General features: G+C 40.4%; 1 protein-coding gene across 1 annotated transcript in view; it reads left to right on the top strand.

Moving 5' to 3' along the window:
- The first annotated feature begins 5335 nt into the window (after nucleotides 1–5335).
- The window catches only part of LOC128300875 (signal-induced proliferation-associated 1-like protein 1), a 56978-nt gene continuing 42285 nt past the window's right edge, over nucleotides 5336–20028 (top strand). The window contains exon 1 of the mRNA XM_053037103.1: nucleotides 5336–5392. Within this exon, the coding sequence (XP_052893063.1) occupies nucleotides 5336–5392 (57 nt within the window). The remainder of the gene's footprint in view (nucleotides 5393–20028) is intronic.

Raw genomic sequence — 20028 nt, forward strand, 5'->3', positions numbered from 1 at the left:
TTCCGATTGTGTATTATTTTCCACTTTTCCCCCTTTTTTGATTTGGTTGCGCGAGTGGAGCAATTTTTAGTGTCAGCTTTTTGTCCGGAATGCGCGTGGACTACCTTTTGGCGAATGACCTTCGGGGTGCGTTTTACTACCCCAAAAATTGAATGTTTCCCTTTTGGTTTTTATTTTTGTTGGTCGCTTACCCTCAACAGGTGAAGGAATTTCGTTGTTTCTGGTGTGGTTTATGGTTTTGTTTGGTCTGGTTGGTTAATTTTCTTACGCGCTTTTGGGGTGGTTCATTCGATTACTTCCTCTTTATTAATTCTTCTGTTTCTTTCTGCATCTGTTTTGTGTTGTACAGTGAAATCAACGAAAAACAGCGATGAAAGAACGGGTTTAATCAAACTACTTGCGTGTGTGTGTGTGCTTGTGCGCGCCAACAATAAGAAATCGTCCATATTTGGCATTGCGAAGAGCTGGTAAAGGTTACGCTTTCATTTGAAAGGTTGAGCGATCCTGTCAGCTTATATTGCAAGCTCATCGGTACGAGATGGTGGTGTAGTGCGTGACGATGCTGATGATGGGTACCATAAAATGGGAGTGTACGGGCTTATTACGAGGTCGACCATAAATCTCCAAATGACACTCAACCTAAATGGGGATAAGTTGTTGAGGGAAGGCTCTAGCCTGCGAATGTAACAAGAGATCGGTATTGTAAAATGATGCACTGTTGAGAGTTCTGTTAGAGGCGAGCTATGCGACATTCAGCAGTGTGATTGGTAAATTGGGTGGAAAATGTTTGAGTTGGAGTTTTTAGTTCCTAGTGACGTTATTTCCCATCGATGGGTTTGACTCAACCAGATGTGTCTCCATGTCCTTGTAAGTATCAAACTTGAACAATGAAGATGGTATGACCAAACGAAGACACGAATGTCTATAGCGGTGCTCTGTGGGGAACGGAGAAGTAATCGAATTCTGTACTCATTGGAACAGGCGACACCCCTTAGCAGTATGAATAGGAAATTGACTTTTAGGATGCTCAATTTGGCCATTAAATTCTAGTCAGCCAAAATGATCTGCACGTGTCTGCAATTGTCCTGTTGGTCTTGATGGGGAGATTGTTGCCCTGTGGCTAGTTTAATACGAAACAACCGGAAAAGGAAGGAATGTCAGTTTATTCGATTAGAATTCTGCACTTCTTTCCCCACCAAAAACATTAGTAAGGGAGAACTCGCACCATAGAATCGAAAAGAGTGATAGGGATAGCGTAATCTAAACATCATTTTTACACGCTTCCCTTGCATTGAAGTTTTCTGTCCAAATGTTGTGAGGGTGTATACGCTGTTCGTGGTGGTGATAAACGGTCCTAATGGTTAGGGTGTTTAGTTATTTGCCAAATAAATACATTATCGGTTTGTTGGTTAGATTTGATAACACAAGGTGGGGTTTTGAGAGAATAAGTTGTTTCTTCTGCAGATAAGAAAAAAAGTTTACTTACTTTATTATTCAAACAAGTTTTGTCCATTCCAAGGAAAGATTAGCTTTATGTTCGCTTCGCCACAATGTTTCGTCAAGCGATGTTTTAATTGTAAATCTTTGTCTCGATACGATTTTACCTAAAATGGATAATTGCCCTCCATCTGTTTAAGGGGTTCCAATATCGTTTTATTTTAATTTTAAATCAATTTACTATTTTTAAGACGCGTTGATGGCTCTCACACGCACAGATGATGGATCCGGTTTGGAAATTATGCGTTATCTGGCGCCACATGAATCTCCATCTCCACGTCACGTCTAGCATGCCCAAAATATGCGACACCTTCTGTTGTGATGTCTATTATGGTTTATTACAGACCCTATCTTGGAGGAAACGATTGATCGCTGACTCCAATTGCGATCAATCATGCGCAATCAATAACCTTCCACCGAATGATAGCACTCCAATGCTCTGGGTGTACCGTGGAACGCATTTTCGCATGGTCTCATTCACGCAGGGCCCTTGATGATTATATCCATTTAGCGCACCATCGAAGGTATCGAAGGGTTTTACTGGTACAGCCAACTTGTTTCGTTTGCTGCTAGGAGCGCACACTGGGTGGGCATAGAAAAGAACTTGGCAAAAATCGTTTAAAATACAAGCTTAAAATGGAGATAGCAAGTATCAAACGTGGTGACAAACGACAAATAGCTACCGTGGCATAGTTTACAAGTTATTTTTTCTTTCCTTGCTTCAACAACTTTCCTTATCAGTATCTGCAATGGTTCAAGTATATTACAATGACAATGTCATCGGCAGAGGAGGGGTAGTGCGGTTATATATCGAGGTTTCCTAAATGTGCAACAAATCACCAATCGCCTTACGGAGCTGTTTGTGCAACAACGAACCCGCAGCGATATGTTGGACCGGAAACTTTCTGCACATGCTTCCTTCCGCTTCTGTCTTATCTCACCATCGTCAGGCTCTGAACGCCAGATGTGTTATTCATACGTAGTTGTTGGGTACTTGCTAAGGTTTTATTCACAGTTCCTTCTGTTTAGTTAGGGCCTAACTCATTCGAAGATGAGATAAACCAAATAGTAAGATAATCCTTTATCTGAAAGGATTTTACGAACAGAGTTCGGGAGGTAAGACTTCTGGTGTTTGTTTGCATTATTTCCAGAGTTGAAATCCTTCCTTTTTTGTTTGGTTAATTGCCCAACCCGAAAATAAACATCGGTTGGCATTGAAAGGGAGATGGGTAACATCTGTTTTCGCAATCGTAAACGTATGAGGACTGAAGAGAAAAAGGTGATATTCGATAAAGCAGTTGTGGCGGTACCAGATGATATCTGCAGCCAATTCGTATGGTTTAACATATATAATATCACCACCATCATGGTTTAACGAATAATATATTAACGAATAATAATATAATATCGCCCATATACCCCTTTTAGTGGTCGGAATTTTGAGGCCTGGGTAAATGATTTATTTTTCATCATGTGTATAGTTCACAGTGAAAAAAAACCTAACAACCGATACAGCTTAAAACCAAAAAAATATTTTACGTTTACGAAAATTAAGTCCGAATATCCAATTTCTAAATGTTCCTTAATTTAAGTTATCTACCGTTTGTCTCATCATGGTTTCGAAAGCCTAGACGTCTTTGGACATTAAGATAGATGGGCAGATTTTAATTGTTAGTTGCTTTGTTATCCCATTTGTGCGCACTGTTTTAGCTGCTGTGTGTGCGTTAAATTACCTATTTGTCTTCATAATTGAACTGGAATTGTGTTTTTTCCGCATATTCTGTAACACAAATCGGTTTTGGGTATGGCACTCGGTGTTACACAAACTTTACTATTTCTCCCATAACCATCACCATTTTCTTTGGGTGACGTGATGCAAAGATATAATGCACACTCTGCTGCTGATGATGGTGAATGATAATGCAAATCGATTCGCTACCGCTCAGAATGCTCCATAAACCTATAGCCGGTCAACATGGGAGCGTATGATGATGATGATGATGATGATGATGATGATGATGATGCTGATGATGCTGTTGCTACCCATACCACCTTTTGCACACCGGAGTTCCGTGTGTTGTCATTATGCAACGGTGCCGCTGGTTTTTTTTTGCAATTAAGTCTCTTCTCCAGCTGCATGGTTAGCACCACCGTGTTGTGCTTGCGGGGTGGCGATGACGCGACTCGCAGCCGGCAACTCATTTTACGGCTGTTTGTTGCTTATCGACGGGTAAGGCTAGGTTTTTAAGTTTTGGCGCACTGTAATGTCGCACGGCCGGTGTCGCTCGGGTGCGGTTTTACACATGCGCAAACATCATTCATCCATCAATTCAGTATGCAGTAAGCTAGGAGGCTGCAGGAAAAATGTGATTAACGCGCAAATGTTTTCCTTGGATCACTCCGGGTCGGGTAAGCGAGGAGGCAGCAGCAGCAGCAGTGCACCGGTGCAAATAATTATACGGCTACGCTGTAGTAGCACCTCAGGAAAGGGGCACGACGGTACGCACGGAGTTGCACATAATATTGCGCAGCTCCGAAAAAGGGAACTTTACAATGGATGTTTGTGTAACTGCTTCGTGGCGAGTTGTTCGTCTTACCTAGGTTGGTGTCATATTTTGTAGTTTTACATCGGTATCCGGCAAATTACGCACAGTTTCCCGTTGACAATCGCTTTCGGGTGAATTGGAGACTAATGTGTGTTCGATATATGGCATGGTTCGCCTGTCGCTAAATTTCCCGCAAGGATAGGTGCTTAACTATTGTATTTTGTATTCGCTTGTCATGTGCTGGTGAAGGTTTCTGGAGGGCAGATATAAAAAGCAATAAGAAACATTCTTTAATTACCAAGGCAAAAAACACGATCGGTAATAAAGTAACGAACCATATAACGAACCGCCTCGGATATACGTTATTCTTCCTTTCGAGGAGTTTCATCAAAACACGCTTGTAAATTAAATGGAAAATGCAAATTAATCACAATATGATGACTCTCTTACCGCTTACCGACTGTTACTTTCCGTGAAGTAATAAAATTCAAAATATTTGATTGTTTACCCCCGGTTGATTTCATGCATCATTTGGCGCCATAGCTAAATTAGTGACCGGTTTAACTTATTTTGAATGTATTTGAATTCATTTTTCTTTGCTCCAAGCAATAAAATGCACGATAAAAGTGCAACCTTTTGCCTTGCGCACATGTGTGCTACTTCTGTCGTGTGTTTTTTTTTGTTCTGTGAACGCGCGCACTGGCCGTCGTCTGTTACCGATGTGTTGCCAGGTTTTTATTATTCTCTTTTCCGCTTGATTGAGCACACTTGGAACTACGGACCACCGAACGGATGAGCATGGTGTTCGGACTTGTTCCTCAAACCATGCACACAGGTGCAATCGGGGAATGTATGTATACCGGAATTCAAATTGCACTAAAGAACACTTGCCGAATGTCGTTCTTTTCGGGTTTGAATAGTTCTCCCGCGAGCGAATGAAAACACGGACACGGTGCCGGTTGGTGATATGAACATAAACCTTGTTCACATGTGGTGTTGCCTATCGTGAAATGGGTAGGCAATAAAAAAGAGGGGCCGAATGGTGTACATGATAGAACAATACACGTTTTCGCGATTGTGGCTGTTGTTGCACAGCAGTGCCTCAGATGTAGCCAGAAACATGTTTTTGGACATACCGGTTTTTTTTTGCTCATGCTTGAACTGGTGGCAATTTATGTTTAACCTTTTGCTTTTTTACGGGTTATCATGTAATTTATTATTTTGTGCTTATGTGTTCTTTTTCTCTTTCTCTCTTCTCGTTTTATTCCAGGTAAGTCGCCAGTACACTTTGCATGTATCATAGAACCAGAGCTTCCTCCGTCCATTATCCGATCGCTAAGAAGACCAAGGTAAAGTGTGTTTTGTTCTGTTTTGTTTTTTTTTGTGTGTTAGTTTCCTTTTTCTATGTTTGTGGTCTGATTGGTATATTTATTGTAAGAGGTTACTTCTTTTTGACTATTTTTGTTTATTATATAGAATAATTTTGCCTATATTTTTATCTTCATTTTCCTTTGTTGTGTATAGTTTTACGTTACAGTTTCTGTTCCTTTTGTCTTAGTTTAGTTTGTTAGTATTTATTTAGTTTTGTTTTATTCGCATTTCCTTAGCATCATTATAAAATAATTACTTTCAATTAGATTCACTTGTTTGTGTATTTTATTGTCTCCTATTAGGAATAACGGGTTTATTACTGTGACAATGTTTAATACTGTTAAACATTTAATAAAACTTGATTTAATTTTTATAATTTTTTAATTAAAATTGTTAGTAAAGATGTTCATTTGTTATGATTATTAAATTACGAAATACGTTTCTACCAAGCCAAATAAATTGTACATCATTACGAAGAATTCATCACATCAGTTGGTTCACATCACATCACCATTGGTTGATAATATTGTTCAATGCTCCGAACCTTGATAACGCCCAACCTTTATGCATCTGTTTCCGTTTTGGCGTTTCAAGTGCGAATATTAAGCGAAAAAGAGAGAACATGTAGGCAAGGAGCCTCTCTTATCAGTTGTTTATTTTTTTACCGGAAATTACTTTCGACCATAGGGTCTCAATTTGTTCAATATACGCTATACATATGCATGCAAAACTTTGTTTGGCGTTTGTCAAATTCCAAAATCGCTCTAATTGGAGTTCGTGACCTTTCGATTGCGCTGTTTAATGTTTTCGTTGTGCACGAATGAAATGAAATGCAGTCCATCTTTACTGCCAAGTGTGTAACATAATGTAACATAACATAATGTCAATCTTCTATATACACAGTTATTAGTCGAATTTGTAGCGTTCCGCATTGGAAAGTGTGTACTTCTTTGTTCACACCGGATTCTGCCGGGGAAAGTGAATGCGAATTAATGCTTTCCTACATTCCAGAGTTCAAACCAGCATGACAAATTTTCTGGGTATTTTTTTAAATAGTTGTATCAATGTGCCGGCCAAGATTTGCCCGGCATTTCCGGTTAAGTACATTTCCTGAAAACAGAAGGAATCGCCAAGGGAAGCAAGAGAACAAGAAAAGCGAATGCGAATAGTAGGGTATCGAAGGAGGCGGGAAACTATAAACTTCCTTTTTACTTCATTTCGAACCCCACACAAGCTTCAACCTATAACCGCATACGGTCTGGTTGCATTCCAGACCCTTTCTCGCGGCCCGTAGTCTTCGGCAAAAACAAAGATTTGTGCACTGCATGGCGACTCACCGCAGTGGTTGGGGGGTTTGGACAATTTTATGGGCGACGCTCTCTACTCATTGGTAGATTTAACCCACCCCTAGGGGCGTTGGAATCCGGCGCGAAAGTGTAAATCGACCGTCTGAGATTGTGATGCGCAAAAACAAAAAGTGCTGGCACTCAATCCGTATGGGCACGATTAAAGATGCGGGCCCTTCTTTAGTAGTTCGGTCGGTAAAGATCAACCAAGCGATCGGAGATGCGTGCACTGTGTACGAGGACAAGCGGTGGAAGGGTTTTGCGTGTATTGCCGGATGATGCATAGCTTCTCCTGCTTTTTCCTTACTTGCGTTGTGAGCGTGTTTATATTTGTGTAAAAAAACCCAGCATCTCATTCACGGGGAGGACTGTGTTTATACCGGTGCCGGTTCTGATGCGCTTGCGGTTTAATTCTATCCCTGTTGATGTGGTGTGATCTTCTTATACACTCTCCGGCTTTAAGTTGTGCTGATGCAAAGTGCGTTTCACTTTCGCAATCAAAATCCATCCACCGGATGTGGTAACCACGTTTTTTAGACGCTTGTGGGGAGAAGCTCCTACGGAAAAATGGGAATGGGGCACCCAGTCGGAGTTTATTGGTGTGTGGGCTCCTTTGCCGGAGAGTCAAGTCATCGTTATTATTTTAATGATCACAATCGAAAGCGAAGCCTTTACCGATTCTGAATCGGTTGTTCTTTCCGGTGTTAAAACTCATTGGCCGATGAATTGTTTCGCAGTATCCGGGTGAAATTTATGGGCTGGCAGAACATGGGCCTGGCAAATCTGAAAGTAATCTGTTTAGAGTATTCTATTTTAAATGTTTTGAAAATGTTGTGCAATGAAAATACTCATTGTTTCGTTTTGTTTCGTTTGATTCTCGTGGAAAATTGGTGCCGTTTTTATAATGTTTTGCTATCAAGATGATGAATTTGCAATTTATTGAAAATTTTGTCTCAGATATTGCTGGGCTTTTTTTGTTGTTGTGTTGTTGCTGAACATAGCAATCTTTTCTTATCACGCATAAAGAGCAGCAAATTAAACGAGGACATCAAACGGAAAACCGAAACGAAAAATTGCACTCGTTGTGTGTTAGGCGATGTTATTTATTGGGTTCGTAACTGTGAAAGTTGTCCAGTTGTGCGAATGTCTGAGCTCCTCGCCAGAACTCACAAACAAATGCTTTAAGATGTTAAATTGCTTTTTGGAACTTTTTCATCATCTGTGAAGTGTCGTTGTCTAGCAGGCTGACAGCATTACACACGGTCTCCTCGTGCCTTTCATTGGCCTCAAGAACGTTTCACGACCCGTCGAAAAACGTCACGTAAAAACGTTTGCATCCTGTGTCTGAAACGACTTCTTCTACCGGATCTGGCGTTTAATTTCACCTCACTTTTCAACAACGGATCCCGGACCCTGGGCCGAGCCTCTTTCGGTGCGGTCCTTTTTTTCCAGGTTTGCTTTTCATCCGACTTTCGCCACGTTCTACCACATGGGAGGGGGAGATGCCTAAATGGCGTAGGCTGGACGGTGATGAACTAACCATCCGGTGTCGGTCGATGCGTGTGCAGAAAAAGAGTAGAACTCTGCCCTCCGGGACCGCTGCAGCAGCACACAGCCTCTGCTAAATGCATTCGCAGTGCAATGGCTTTTGCCGACTAATTACGGGAATGCGAAGATTCTCACGTTCCGGTGCTGTTGATGTCGTTCAGGATCTGAGTTTTTTTTTATAAACTTCTTCCGTGGGGATACTCTGATGCTTCACGATCCTCGGTGCAGCGAGACGGCGAGCATCATTACCAGACGTTGCTGACATCCTGCATGTCCGGCAGGAACACAGGCACGGTTGGTAAACGGTGGCAAACTTTAGGATTTTCTGTTTCATTCTCTTCGCTTGTTTCCTTCAGGCTTTAAATTTAACGAGGTCGTCGGAGCCGGGTTGTTTTTTCAACCGTGCTGTCTCGCGCTGTGTTCAAAGAAAATGAACTTATGAATGGTCGAGTGGACTGAATGGAGCGTATATAAGTTAGAATGGGTTTTGGCACTTCTCCAAAAGTCGTCCAAAAGAGGAGGACACTTTGCTGCTGTTAGCGAAAGTCTAGCTGTCTAATGCACTTCATATGATTCTGCTTCGGTTCAAGAATGTGAAGTTATGTTCCTAAGGATGTTGGAGTTATCTTATCGAAAGCTTACTGGCTGGCCGTTGAAAAAAAAGAGGTCAACACATAGAAATTGCCTCTTCTTCTTCTGTGAAACTTTGTGTAAAATATTTAAACGATGTATTATGTATGCTACACTACAATGTTTGGAAACTATTTTGTTTTTACCAGTGAAATAGTTTGAGCACCAGAAGAAGTTCTTCGCCTTGAAGATGTTGACCGTAGAATGAGTCATGAATGAAGAATGCGCATCAGGAAAGGATTATATTCTGCAGATATTTGCGAAACCGGTTTTTGCGATCCACATTGATTAATCAAAACAGGAATCTCGTAGGAGGCATCAGACAATTTTTTTCCTGAAAAAAATATTTTAAATAATCTGATGAAAGGCATAAAATAATGAAGCAATTTATGGTACATCATCCTGTGATGCTTTTGAAGTGAGAAAATTGCTACAATTAATCTTAAAGACTTGTGCTAGGTTTAATTTTACCAAACTCTTAACATCACGTTTCCGAGCTTTTATTAAGTTGCTCTGCATGAAGGTTTTGTTTGAAATTCTATCAAACTCTTGGTTCTTGTTGAATACTCTATGCTCGGCGGCACACATCACACACACTATTCTTGACACATATCACGTGGAAATATATTTTGTTATTGTTTATGCGTTCCGATTATGTCGAAATGATCGTTTATAAGCGCTGCAAATGCAAAAAGCATCACATTAATCAGCTCAGCCAGTCATTGCTACTTTGCCCTTGACAGAAGGAGAAGATTAATCTGCTCCAATGTTGAACGATGCAGCCCATTTTGTTAACACAAAATTGTTTCATTCATTAGTGTGAGCTATGGCGAACGGTAAAGAAAGAGGGGAGAGAAATGCTACTGAAATGGCTAATTGTTTTAAATTTATTTGCCCACCTAACCCCGCTTCTTCATCTCGCCGGGGTGATGTGGTAGGACTGCAGTCGGATAATGATACTTTTGATGCTTTGTTTGATTTAGATGCAGCATTATCATCCGGCGGGTGCATTTCTAGCGACAGACAGTAGCTGTCTGGGTAAGATTTCAGAAGGGGCCAAAAACGGTACCCATTCTCACACGCACGTACGGTCGCCGCTTATCTTTGCGCTCATTAGATGGAGTTAACCATCATGTTTTATGTTTGATGAGTTATGTGCGAAGGGAGAAGAATTATACAACTGTCGTCGAGTGATTTGTGAGGTTTGGTGGATGGCATTCTTTAGCGAGGGCGCCCAACGCAGAACGGCAGACGAACACACCGAAAAACTAGATTTCCCATGCAAGATGACAACGTGGAATTAAAGATAGTGCTGGGAAAACTCCTCACGAAAGTGCGGTAAATGTAATCAAAACCGCAGCATATTAAATGCGTATTTTATCAGAAAAGAAACTAAAACAATCCCTCGTCTTCCCGATTGTGTTAACTTGGGTGGTTTAAGTCCGTCATGCGGAAAAGCCCTATCGTCAAATGATGGCAACACAGTCTCGAGGGCGACACGAAATTGCCGCTCGCCCTGGTGGTATTAATTGAAACCGGAAATGCTTAATTTAAAGCTGACTCTTCAGCATTTCGCGAGTTCTCCTTCCTTCACGCCATCACACGGTAGCGTGTGTTGGTTCGCCGTGGTTCAATTTCTGATGATGATGAATTTTCAGCCAATGTGGTCAAGCGCATCACCCTTCTTCAGTGAGGCAATTGGAAGGGAAATTTTAATAAAGCGAAAACTGCAACAGATTTCATTGATGGTCACCATATTTCGGGCCGGGGGAAAGATGCGTACGATGTGTTTCGAATTGGGAAAGGAGTAGTGACGGGACACCCTTGCCCCGCTCGGAGGGTGGTTGCGTCGCATAAAACTGTTGTGATTGATTTATGGGCTACAGTTTGTGATTTTTAATTGCCACCACGGCGTTGCTGTGGATCGGCGGCTTGGGTGGAACCCTCGGCATTGTGGCCCTCGGCCAGGGCTAACTAATGCATGCATTTTAAAGCTTCCACCGCAAGCCAGACAGCAGCAGCAATATCAAGATGTGTAAGTGAGTGGAAGCTTAAAATCCACGTTTGAAAGATGGCCACGTGCGCCCTTTCCTTCTCATTCCTTCTCTGGGCGCGTTAGCTGCAGCACATATTCACAGCCAGTTTCGTTTTCTTATTTCGAAGTATAATTTTAATTGTTTCCAGCTTCTTTACATCTAATGATGCTCGCAACTGGTAGTCCGATTGGAAGTGAAGAAACGGTTCGAAAAACAAAAAAAAAAACGAAAAGCACTTTTCCGCTCCGTGGGTCAGCTGAATTACAAATCATATTTTGATGATGATTGCTGAAAGTGGCGCACATTTGAATGTAACGGCGTACATGTTCATTTGTTCTACGCTACCTGTGAAATGTTGGAATAATGTTTATTCTCTAGGTTGGATTTATTAAAGTTCATAATGTCTGTGCTTTGAAATGGCATTGATGATAAGTTATGTAGAATGTATAACATTTACATAGATTTTATTGCAAAGGTTAAAGATTGGCTTTAATTAGAACGGTGCTCAGCTATAACTAATGAAATCATAAAAAAATCCCTTAAAACATAAATGTCAGTGTACATAAATTGTACAGCATGGAGCAATGAACTTATCACTACGCTCCCTGTCTCAAACTGACAGCAAATGAATATGTGTGTTGTTCCGTAAAACTGTTCGTTGGTAAATGGGGCCACCCGGAACAGATCCATAGCTCCCCATCCACATAATTTGCGTTGACAGAACGAAGTCAGGAAAAGAAGGAAAGTAGAACAATGTTGGTGCGTGTGTTTCTGGTACAAACCTACCGGTAAAGGAGACAATGATATGGGCTGCTGTTGGGTCGTAGCCAAAAAGGTGTGACTGCTGTCATCTGCGGAGGTGGCATGAAGGTATGAAGGGAAAGAATGAACACTATACAGCCGCATGAGTATAACATTTATGACACCGCGAAACCATTCAGTGAAACATGTCTGAATGAAAGCATAACACACTATTTGATATCGAGTTTGGTTGAATCGGCTTCCGTAAGTTTGTCTCTGGGTTTTCCTTAAATAAATAATTTAGTTTTAACATATTTATTACCACATATTATTTATGAATCTGTGCTTTACGAGGAAAACGTGCTGGAATCGTTAATTGAGAGTCGTTTTAAGACATTATTTGTATCGTTCTACTTAACTTACGCAATAGTGGCGCTTGTATGCGAGTTCATCCCTTTTGACACGACTGTACGTCCGTACGTACCGGTTGCGGTGGTGTGTGTTTCAAATAGAAAATGAAATGACTACAACCAACAAATACAACAACATTGTGACAAACCATCGAACTTGGAACAGTTCTCCATGGACCCGTCGATGAAATTACGAGTGTGCACTGACTCGTGACCACAAAAGTGAATCCAAGCGTGTGTGTTGTTGCAATGGCACATAATGCGTGATTTACGTTGCGCGGTTATATTAATTACGCTCGGCCTGGGGCTCTCCATTTGTTACTCTTCTTTTAATTGTTCCATGTCAATCATTATACCGGATGTGGTTTATTAATTTATTTTTCCTTGTTTTATGTATTGTTATACTTTTTTAAAAACTGGTTTAGTTTTACTTATAATTGTATACTATTATCAATGTGCTTTGAATATTTTTGTGTCGCCTTTAACAAAAAAAAAAAACAAACTTGCTTGGAAAGTAAATGTTACCTTCAGAAAACAGTTTTAATTAGCACACATGTAAAAGTGCAGTACAAATTAAAATTGACAGCTTTAAACTAATAAAATTGATTGACAAGATGAAAATTAAGTCTGGTTTCCAGTTTACTTTAATAACAAAATTAATCCTTTCTGGACAAACTGTTGTTTCAGATCACCATGTACACAAACTCGGGCTAGTTTTTTTTTCTTTATATTTCAATTTCTTTTGGGTACGTATTGCTCGCAATAAATCGATTTCGATGTGCTTCTGAAGAGGAGGGTGTTGCATGAAGAGAAGTTTGCTTTATTGGTCAGGTGGGGCGTACATACACCCACCTCAAATGAAATAGTGAGTAAGCTGAATTCATTAATAGAAATTGAGAGCAAAATGAAAGTGGTACAGATACTGGTACAACGATTGTGGGGTGTTCGTGTGTCTTTGACGGTTCGTTTGTTTTTACTTTAATTTTTTTAAAAGGTAAACTACTTTTCCTTTTTCTGACCATTACAGCCAGTGAAATTTGTGCCAATTTATTTGTTTTTTATTCAACTTTAAAAAGAAAGTGTAAACTGTTTTAAAGAATTTAAATGATCCATACAATCTGTACACAACCATCCCGAGATGCAACAGAACACACGAAGCACGAAGCGTTATATGTATTCTAGAGCAAAAAAGGGTAGTTCTCAAAATGTAGCTTTTGTTTGGTGACAGTGAGGAGGTGTTGTATGCAAAGATTAAAATATCTTCCAGCAGTACAGCAACTGGGAGATACTTTGGGAGGAGACATTCTATAGCGGCAGTACGCGACAGTCGATCAAGATAGCAATTAAAGAAGATCAGACGAAGTTGACACGAGTTTCTTTGACGACGCCCACACGTTGAACGACATTTCTTTTTGAAAGCTGCTTTATTTTGTTCCAGGGAGATGGTGACGGATGCAAGTTTATTTTTACAAATTTACTCTTCTTAAAAAGCGGCAGTAGTTGTAAGGTCCTCTTCTTTTTGAATAAATCATCTGTCACCATGATTTATTCGCCGTTTTGCGTATGTTTCGGTGAAATTTATTCCGCTTGTGTCATTTTTCGGGGATGAACTATAGGAAGAAACATAGCATAGCATAGCACGTATGCAACACAATGGTTTTCGTCCAAAAGGAACGATCGCGATCGGATGGAGGTGGGTGAAGATGTTGTATGTGTTCTGAATGGAATAATAAACCATCAGTCTTTTGAGTGAGGCATCGAACATCGAAGTGTTCTTGAGCTGCCCATCAACTGCGGAGTAGGAAAATTAAACACGATTGAAAAGTGTAAGTAAATATGACGAAGCTGAACATCTGGCTGTTAGGGATAATCCAAAGTTTGCTATAGTTTGCTGGTAGCACTCTGCCGACACAATCGGTTGGAGAAGTGTTAAAGAAACATATGGAATTACTCGATAACTAAAAAAAACCCAACCGCTTCAAGCAGCATATGTTTCAAAGCGGTTCCGTGTGGTATTTTAGCCACTGACGTGCTTCATGCGGCACATAAAACTCAATAGCGTCTGGCTACACATAGAACACAGAACAGACGGGCAGCGTTAATTTGCATAAATATTCCAAAAAGCTCACATAAATGTTTTATTAGGACGATTCTCCTTAACGTTCGATACTTTTCAGTTGTAATGGGTCAAAATAGTGTATTTTAATTTCCCCTTAAATTTTAACCGCTACGTCCACTCTTGGATATTTGCCCGGAGTCCCGGTGTTTATTCCCAGTGGGTTTACAAGTTCAGTTTCACTAACCACGTTGTGCCACATGGGAAAGAATTAATTTAGCTCATCGCGCAAGGTAACAGAAGAGTTTCGTAATTTTCGAACTAAGTTTTTCATAGCAACCCTTGTTATTGGGTGCTCCAAACACTCGGACATTAATTTGTAGTCTGTTAATTGCGTCGTGCGTGTGTGAATGCGTCGATGAGGGAGCGTATCGAATTAGATATGTATCTTTTCTCACATCTATCCATTAGAGACAGTTTGCTTCATTCATCCCGGGCCCCAACATATAGGTAAACCCGTGGTCTGACACAAGCTTGGGCAGTTCGCTTTCCTGTTGCGTGCATGTTGATGCCCGTCATCACAACACAATAGCAAACGAAGGAAAGAAGTCAAGAATTGCACCGGAAAATAAAAATGCTGGTCAGTAGTACGGTCTACGGTCGAGATGGAATTTAACATTTCCACGGGAAAAAATGTTAAAATCATTTGCGTATCGAGTTTTGTGGCAATGTTTCGCAATGCGTGTGCACTAATGGTTTTGTTTCTGTGTTGAAAATTCATGCTGGTACAATCTGCATTGAATGGATGAAAAATGAAAAGTTATTCCAAGTGCCACTCGCTGGACGAGGGAATAAAATGTGGTACAAATGTAAAGGAAATTAACAAAGCTCCGACATAAAGATAAATGGTCTGAAGATGTTTGTTGGTTCATCTTGCTGATACAAAAAAGCTACTTATGAATGCGGTTTTTTCTTGTTGTTGATTTCTTCCCATCAAGATGGACCATTCGTGGGTGATGAAGGATTTCATAATCACTTCGCGTGTCTGTCACTTCCAGTCTAGTTCTTCATTTGCACAAATTTACGCAGAGCCACCAGATTAACGATCGTGCGTTGCTGGTTGAAGGTTTTCCACAATAAGTGGAAAATGATTAGCTTAATCTTTCTCGAGATAGACTTCGTAAGATAGAGAGGAAAGCCTACAGAGCGGAAATACGATGCATTTTTAATTGCCCAATAGTGGTGTTGGTGGGCGGCGCGCACACTATGAGAATGAGTAGAATCGTTTTAGTAAATTTGTCGTCGGTCGTAATCGGTCATCGGGGTTGAGATTTCATCGTCCGTTCAGTCTTTCGCTTATAAATATGCGGTAATAAAGAAGTAGCAGCAAAAGCATGTGAGGTACAGCTATAATGAAACAAAGTTTCACAACATCAATCGCTCGCGTTTACTGATAATCTTGCAGGAGAAGGTCGAGATGATGTACTCGGTGCATCGTTGGTGTTATCACTAACTATGTAAAGCCAGTATTATACCATTCGCTTGTTAAGTGTGTAGAGTTGCGAGTCCGAGTGACTAAGGCGATGGAGCGTTTAATCGTTAGTTTAATGGTATTACGGAACACTGTAATTTAAATTGTCTGATTAAAAGAAATTGCCAAGGAATTATGTCAAATGTTTGAACTTCCTGAGTTCCTTTGCGAAGTTAAGTGCCGTTTGCGTATCGTCCTTAGCTCCAAAATTTGCTAGCGCTCATAACTACTGGGAAATGTACAAAGTTGCTCGATATTGGTAAACATTTCCAATCATCGGTTTACAAAGTGATAAAATATTAAAATGAATGTCTTTCAGACATTTCACCATTACGGCTAATTTAAATGTGAAGCAATTATATAAATCAAGATTAACACGTTCCAAATATTAATTATCAATAACAATAAAGTCGGATTAAAAGTCAGCAAATGTTCCATCTTGTGTTTTTGAAGTGGATTTTCTTCCATTTTATGGCTAGCATAATTTGCGTTATCTTAGTGCTCTTCTAAAATAATAATCGCCTCAACAGCAGTAAATCTTTGTTCACCTGTTCAAAATGGTTCGAAGATTGATTCGAACAGCAATAAAATGTTAGGATTTACTATTCGTACTACACTATTCGAACCTAGGACACACTACTTCAAGATTTACATACTGAATGAGCGTGGGGTGGGATTTGTTTTCTAAGAAATTTTATTAATATTTGTTGACACAATCATGCGTGTAAAATGCTAATTAGTCCATTTGTAATGGCTTCACGCCGCGCGTGTGTGTGTAGTGGGTCTGATTGGTGTCGCAGCCACCATAAAAATGTCATCCCATAAAACGTGACCAGTTCGCCCTTAGAGTGTCGTTTGCCCTGTCACCACACTTCCCTCTGGTCTATCGCCACCGGTGTTTTCAATCTCCGGATCAAATAGCGAAAACCCGGGAAGGTTTCGTACCGAACGGAAGGGAACAATGTGTTGTGGGCGTGCGTATTTAGTGAACATAGTAATCGTGAATCACCCAACCGCGCTGGGGAAGAGGTAAACGTCGTACGACTGACGCGACGATCAAGCAAGTGGTAGCGTTTAGACGAGCAAAGTGAAGCTTCATAAATATCACTTTTAAATTTGCGTCACCTTGTAGACGTATCCGTGTGTGTGAGGTGAATCATCATGATGATCCGAAGGGATCAATTGTGTCTGACATCATTTTGAAAGTGATTCGCTTTGAGTGACGGATTTGAAGAACGCATTACTCCTGAGCATTCTTGTAGCATAAGCTGATCTGAAGTTAAAGGTCACCCTACTCGAGAACACTTGTGAATTGTTATAAATATCATTATCAGCTGTATTTAGAAAGGGATGAGATGTCTTTGTCATTTAGTCCTATCCTTATTGCGTTGACGTAAAACACGTAGTACGGTTTGTGAAGAGTGATCATCAAGTATTTGTTTATAGCATTTTGCTTGATTAGTGGAAGTAAAAAATACAGTGAGAATAAACTGCGTTCGTTCCTTATCTAAGTTATTTATACACACAATCTGTTACTGCAGCTTATGAGGGATGAATTAATTCCTTTGAACTGTGCAGCTTTGCACGAAATTCAGTAACTACTCGCACATTTAACATAAATAAAATCAAACCAAAAGTAACGCTTCGAACGCGGTGCCAATTTCGTCGGTTATTTGTTTTTCGCCCTCAAGCTATCCGATTTCGCATTTCGGGCGGCGGTAATCTTCCACTTAGTATGTCAATGTCAGAACTGAGCGCGCAGACAACTGCGAGAGAAGGAATCGAGTTCGATCGCATGGGAATAAAGGCTAACGGTTCGATTACATCACGGCTACTACAAAAAAACTAAAGAAACTAAAGAAAGAAAAGATTTCATTCGAAGGGATTGGCCTCGAGCCGTCTGTCAATGAAGAGTCAATGACTTGGAAGAGCAAGCAACACAAGCAGGAAAAGGGAACAGCATTTTTCTATCCTGAGAAATCAGAAATTTGGTATACACGCGCGCGGTACCCGTTGTAACACGAACATTGTGGAGAGGATCTTCTCATCGCAACTCATCCTTTCACGAAAGCCATTTAGATGTTATTGGATAATTATCATTATTTCCAAATCTTTCATCTTTTCCGGTGTTTTGGTGTGTTTTATGGAAGTTTTTTTTTGGGTTTATTTTTCTATCGGGGTTTTACGTATTCCTTTCGCTTTTAGTGGTGGGAAAGTTTGAAAATTAGAGAAACAGCTTTGCACGCCATTGGATGTAACAAGGAAATTTCCATTGCTCCGTGTTTCTGATGGGTTTTCCCATGTATAATGTTCGGTAAACGTTTGTTTTCGGTATGTTTTTTTTGTTGAAATCAATGTTTTTGTAAAAAAAGTTGTTGCATTTTTTTGTAGACATGTTATTTTTTAACTTTACTGTTTTTCTTCTATTGTTGATGTCTATTTGTTTTGCATTTGTTTCATATGTATGCTTGATTGTATGTATGTTCGTATATTCGTTTCTAATTACTTTCCAAATACAGAGTTTAAATCATTACATTTCATTTGTATTCATTTTGATCTATTTTTTTACGTATATTGTCGTTTATAATTTAATAAAGATTTTTTCATGTTCTTTTCAGGTAAGTTCTGCTTGAATTTCATTGCGTTCATTCCAGAGGACTAAAAAGGTAGTTTTTAAATTCTTCCATAAATCTTTTAACCAATTTTTAGGATATCGCATTAAAACGGAATCAAACTGAAACCTAAACTAAATCCAGATTAGACGTTTTTGGGTACATGGAATATATACAATTACTACAAGCAATTACTTTAAATATGATACAATGGTAATTTACTTTCACCGCTTTTGATTCTCTCAACCGTAAAATATGATTTCGATAAGTACTGAGTTGTTGGAACGTGCTGCCGAATCCAATATCGCGCCGCTTTCTAGAAAACGCATATCAAAGTTGCATCAAAATTGCATTCATCGCTTAGATGAAAAGCCATTTAACTAACCGCTAGAGATTAAATGCTTTTTCTATGGCCGGCGGTGCAACGACAGTATGTGCAACCACAATTGGCGGATGCACAGCGACCGAAGCATTACAAATTTCTTTTCCACTGAAAATGCGCGCATCATAGAAGGATCGGTTTTTGCGAAATCTCCCAACAGTCGTCATGCGTTACTGAAGCGTGTTTGCAATAGTCGCCGCAATGTCGAGGATCGATCAGTGTTTTCGGCCTGTGTCTTCTTCGCGGGGTGAGGCGACGGTTGACTTGTTGTGTTGTGTGCAGTGGAGGTGAAGTTCGCTATTTCGAGTCCTATCATCATGACCGACTAACCGTGACCACTTTGGACAGATTGGTATTGAGGCACTCGTTGAAAAATGCGTGAAGGCGTACGCTACCATTTCTTGCTAATCCTGGTGCTACAATACGAAAGAAAGTGATATAGTTAGCGTTTTCAATTCAGGAGAAAATCGTACGCGTAAATGTCGTATGCGTGACGTGTTTCAAGAATTATTTAGTTTATTTGAACAGAAAAGAGGTAAATTAACACTAAAAAATATTGAAAATGAAAGTACATCAAAGCAAAATAAGAAAACAAATGAACAAAGTGTGATTTTTTTGCGCTCGTTTTGCTACTAAATACTTTTTTAAACTATCCTAACAAGCTTTGATTTAAGAGCCATCGAAATCTGTTAGCGTAACGAGAGGTGAGAAATGCCCGAGAAACGGTCATCCGAATCGAAGAGCAAATCAAATCAAGCGGCTCAAACGCGCACCACGCATTAATGGCGCGCCTTCTGTGTGTGTGTGCGTGTATGTGGGCACACGATTTTCGAGGCTGCGGCCCGGTGTGGCGTTAGCCGCAATCCTCGGCTTTCCAATGTTGCGCGACACGCCTCGTGGCGTCCGCGAAAAACAGCTTTCCTCCTTCTCTTTTACCTTGCGCGAACAAAGTCACAAAAAAAAACGCACACTTGCGATCCATTTGGAGGTCTCGTCTCCTGCTGGCGTCGATGACCCAGTTTTTTGGCGGGTGTTGAATTTTGTTTTCTTTACATTTCCATTTCCATTTCTCCTAAGCGCGTGTGGGGGATGCTCGCGCTTACTTGTGAGAGTGTGTTTGCAGTGGATTCCTGCACCCATTTCACCGTACGTGCGCTTCACGCGTTCAAAAACATGCGCTGGATAAAGCAGGCACATAACAAAAAGCCAAGCCGAATGAAATGCTCACACGCAGAGAATCAATTCAGACTTTTTTGTGCGGTATTTTTTCTTCTCCCGTTTGTGTCCCCCGAGCACACAAGCCGGGAGGCCGGTTGGTGCAG

Source organism: Anopheles moucheti, chromosome 3 (genome assembly GCF_943734755.1).
Source record: "Anopheles moucheti chromosome 3, idAnoMoucSN_F20_07, whole genome shotgun sequence".
Classification (NCBI taxonomy): Eukaryota; Metazoa; Arthropoda; class Insecta; order Diptera; family Culicidae; genus Anopheles; species Anopheles moucheti.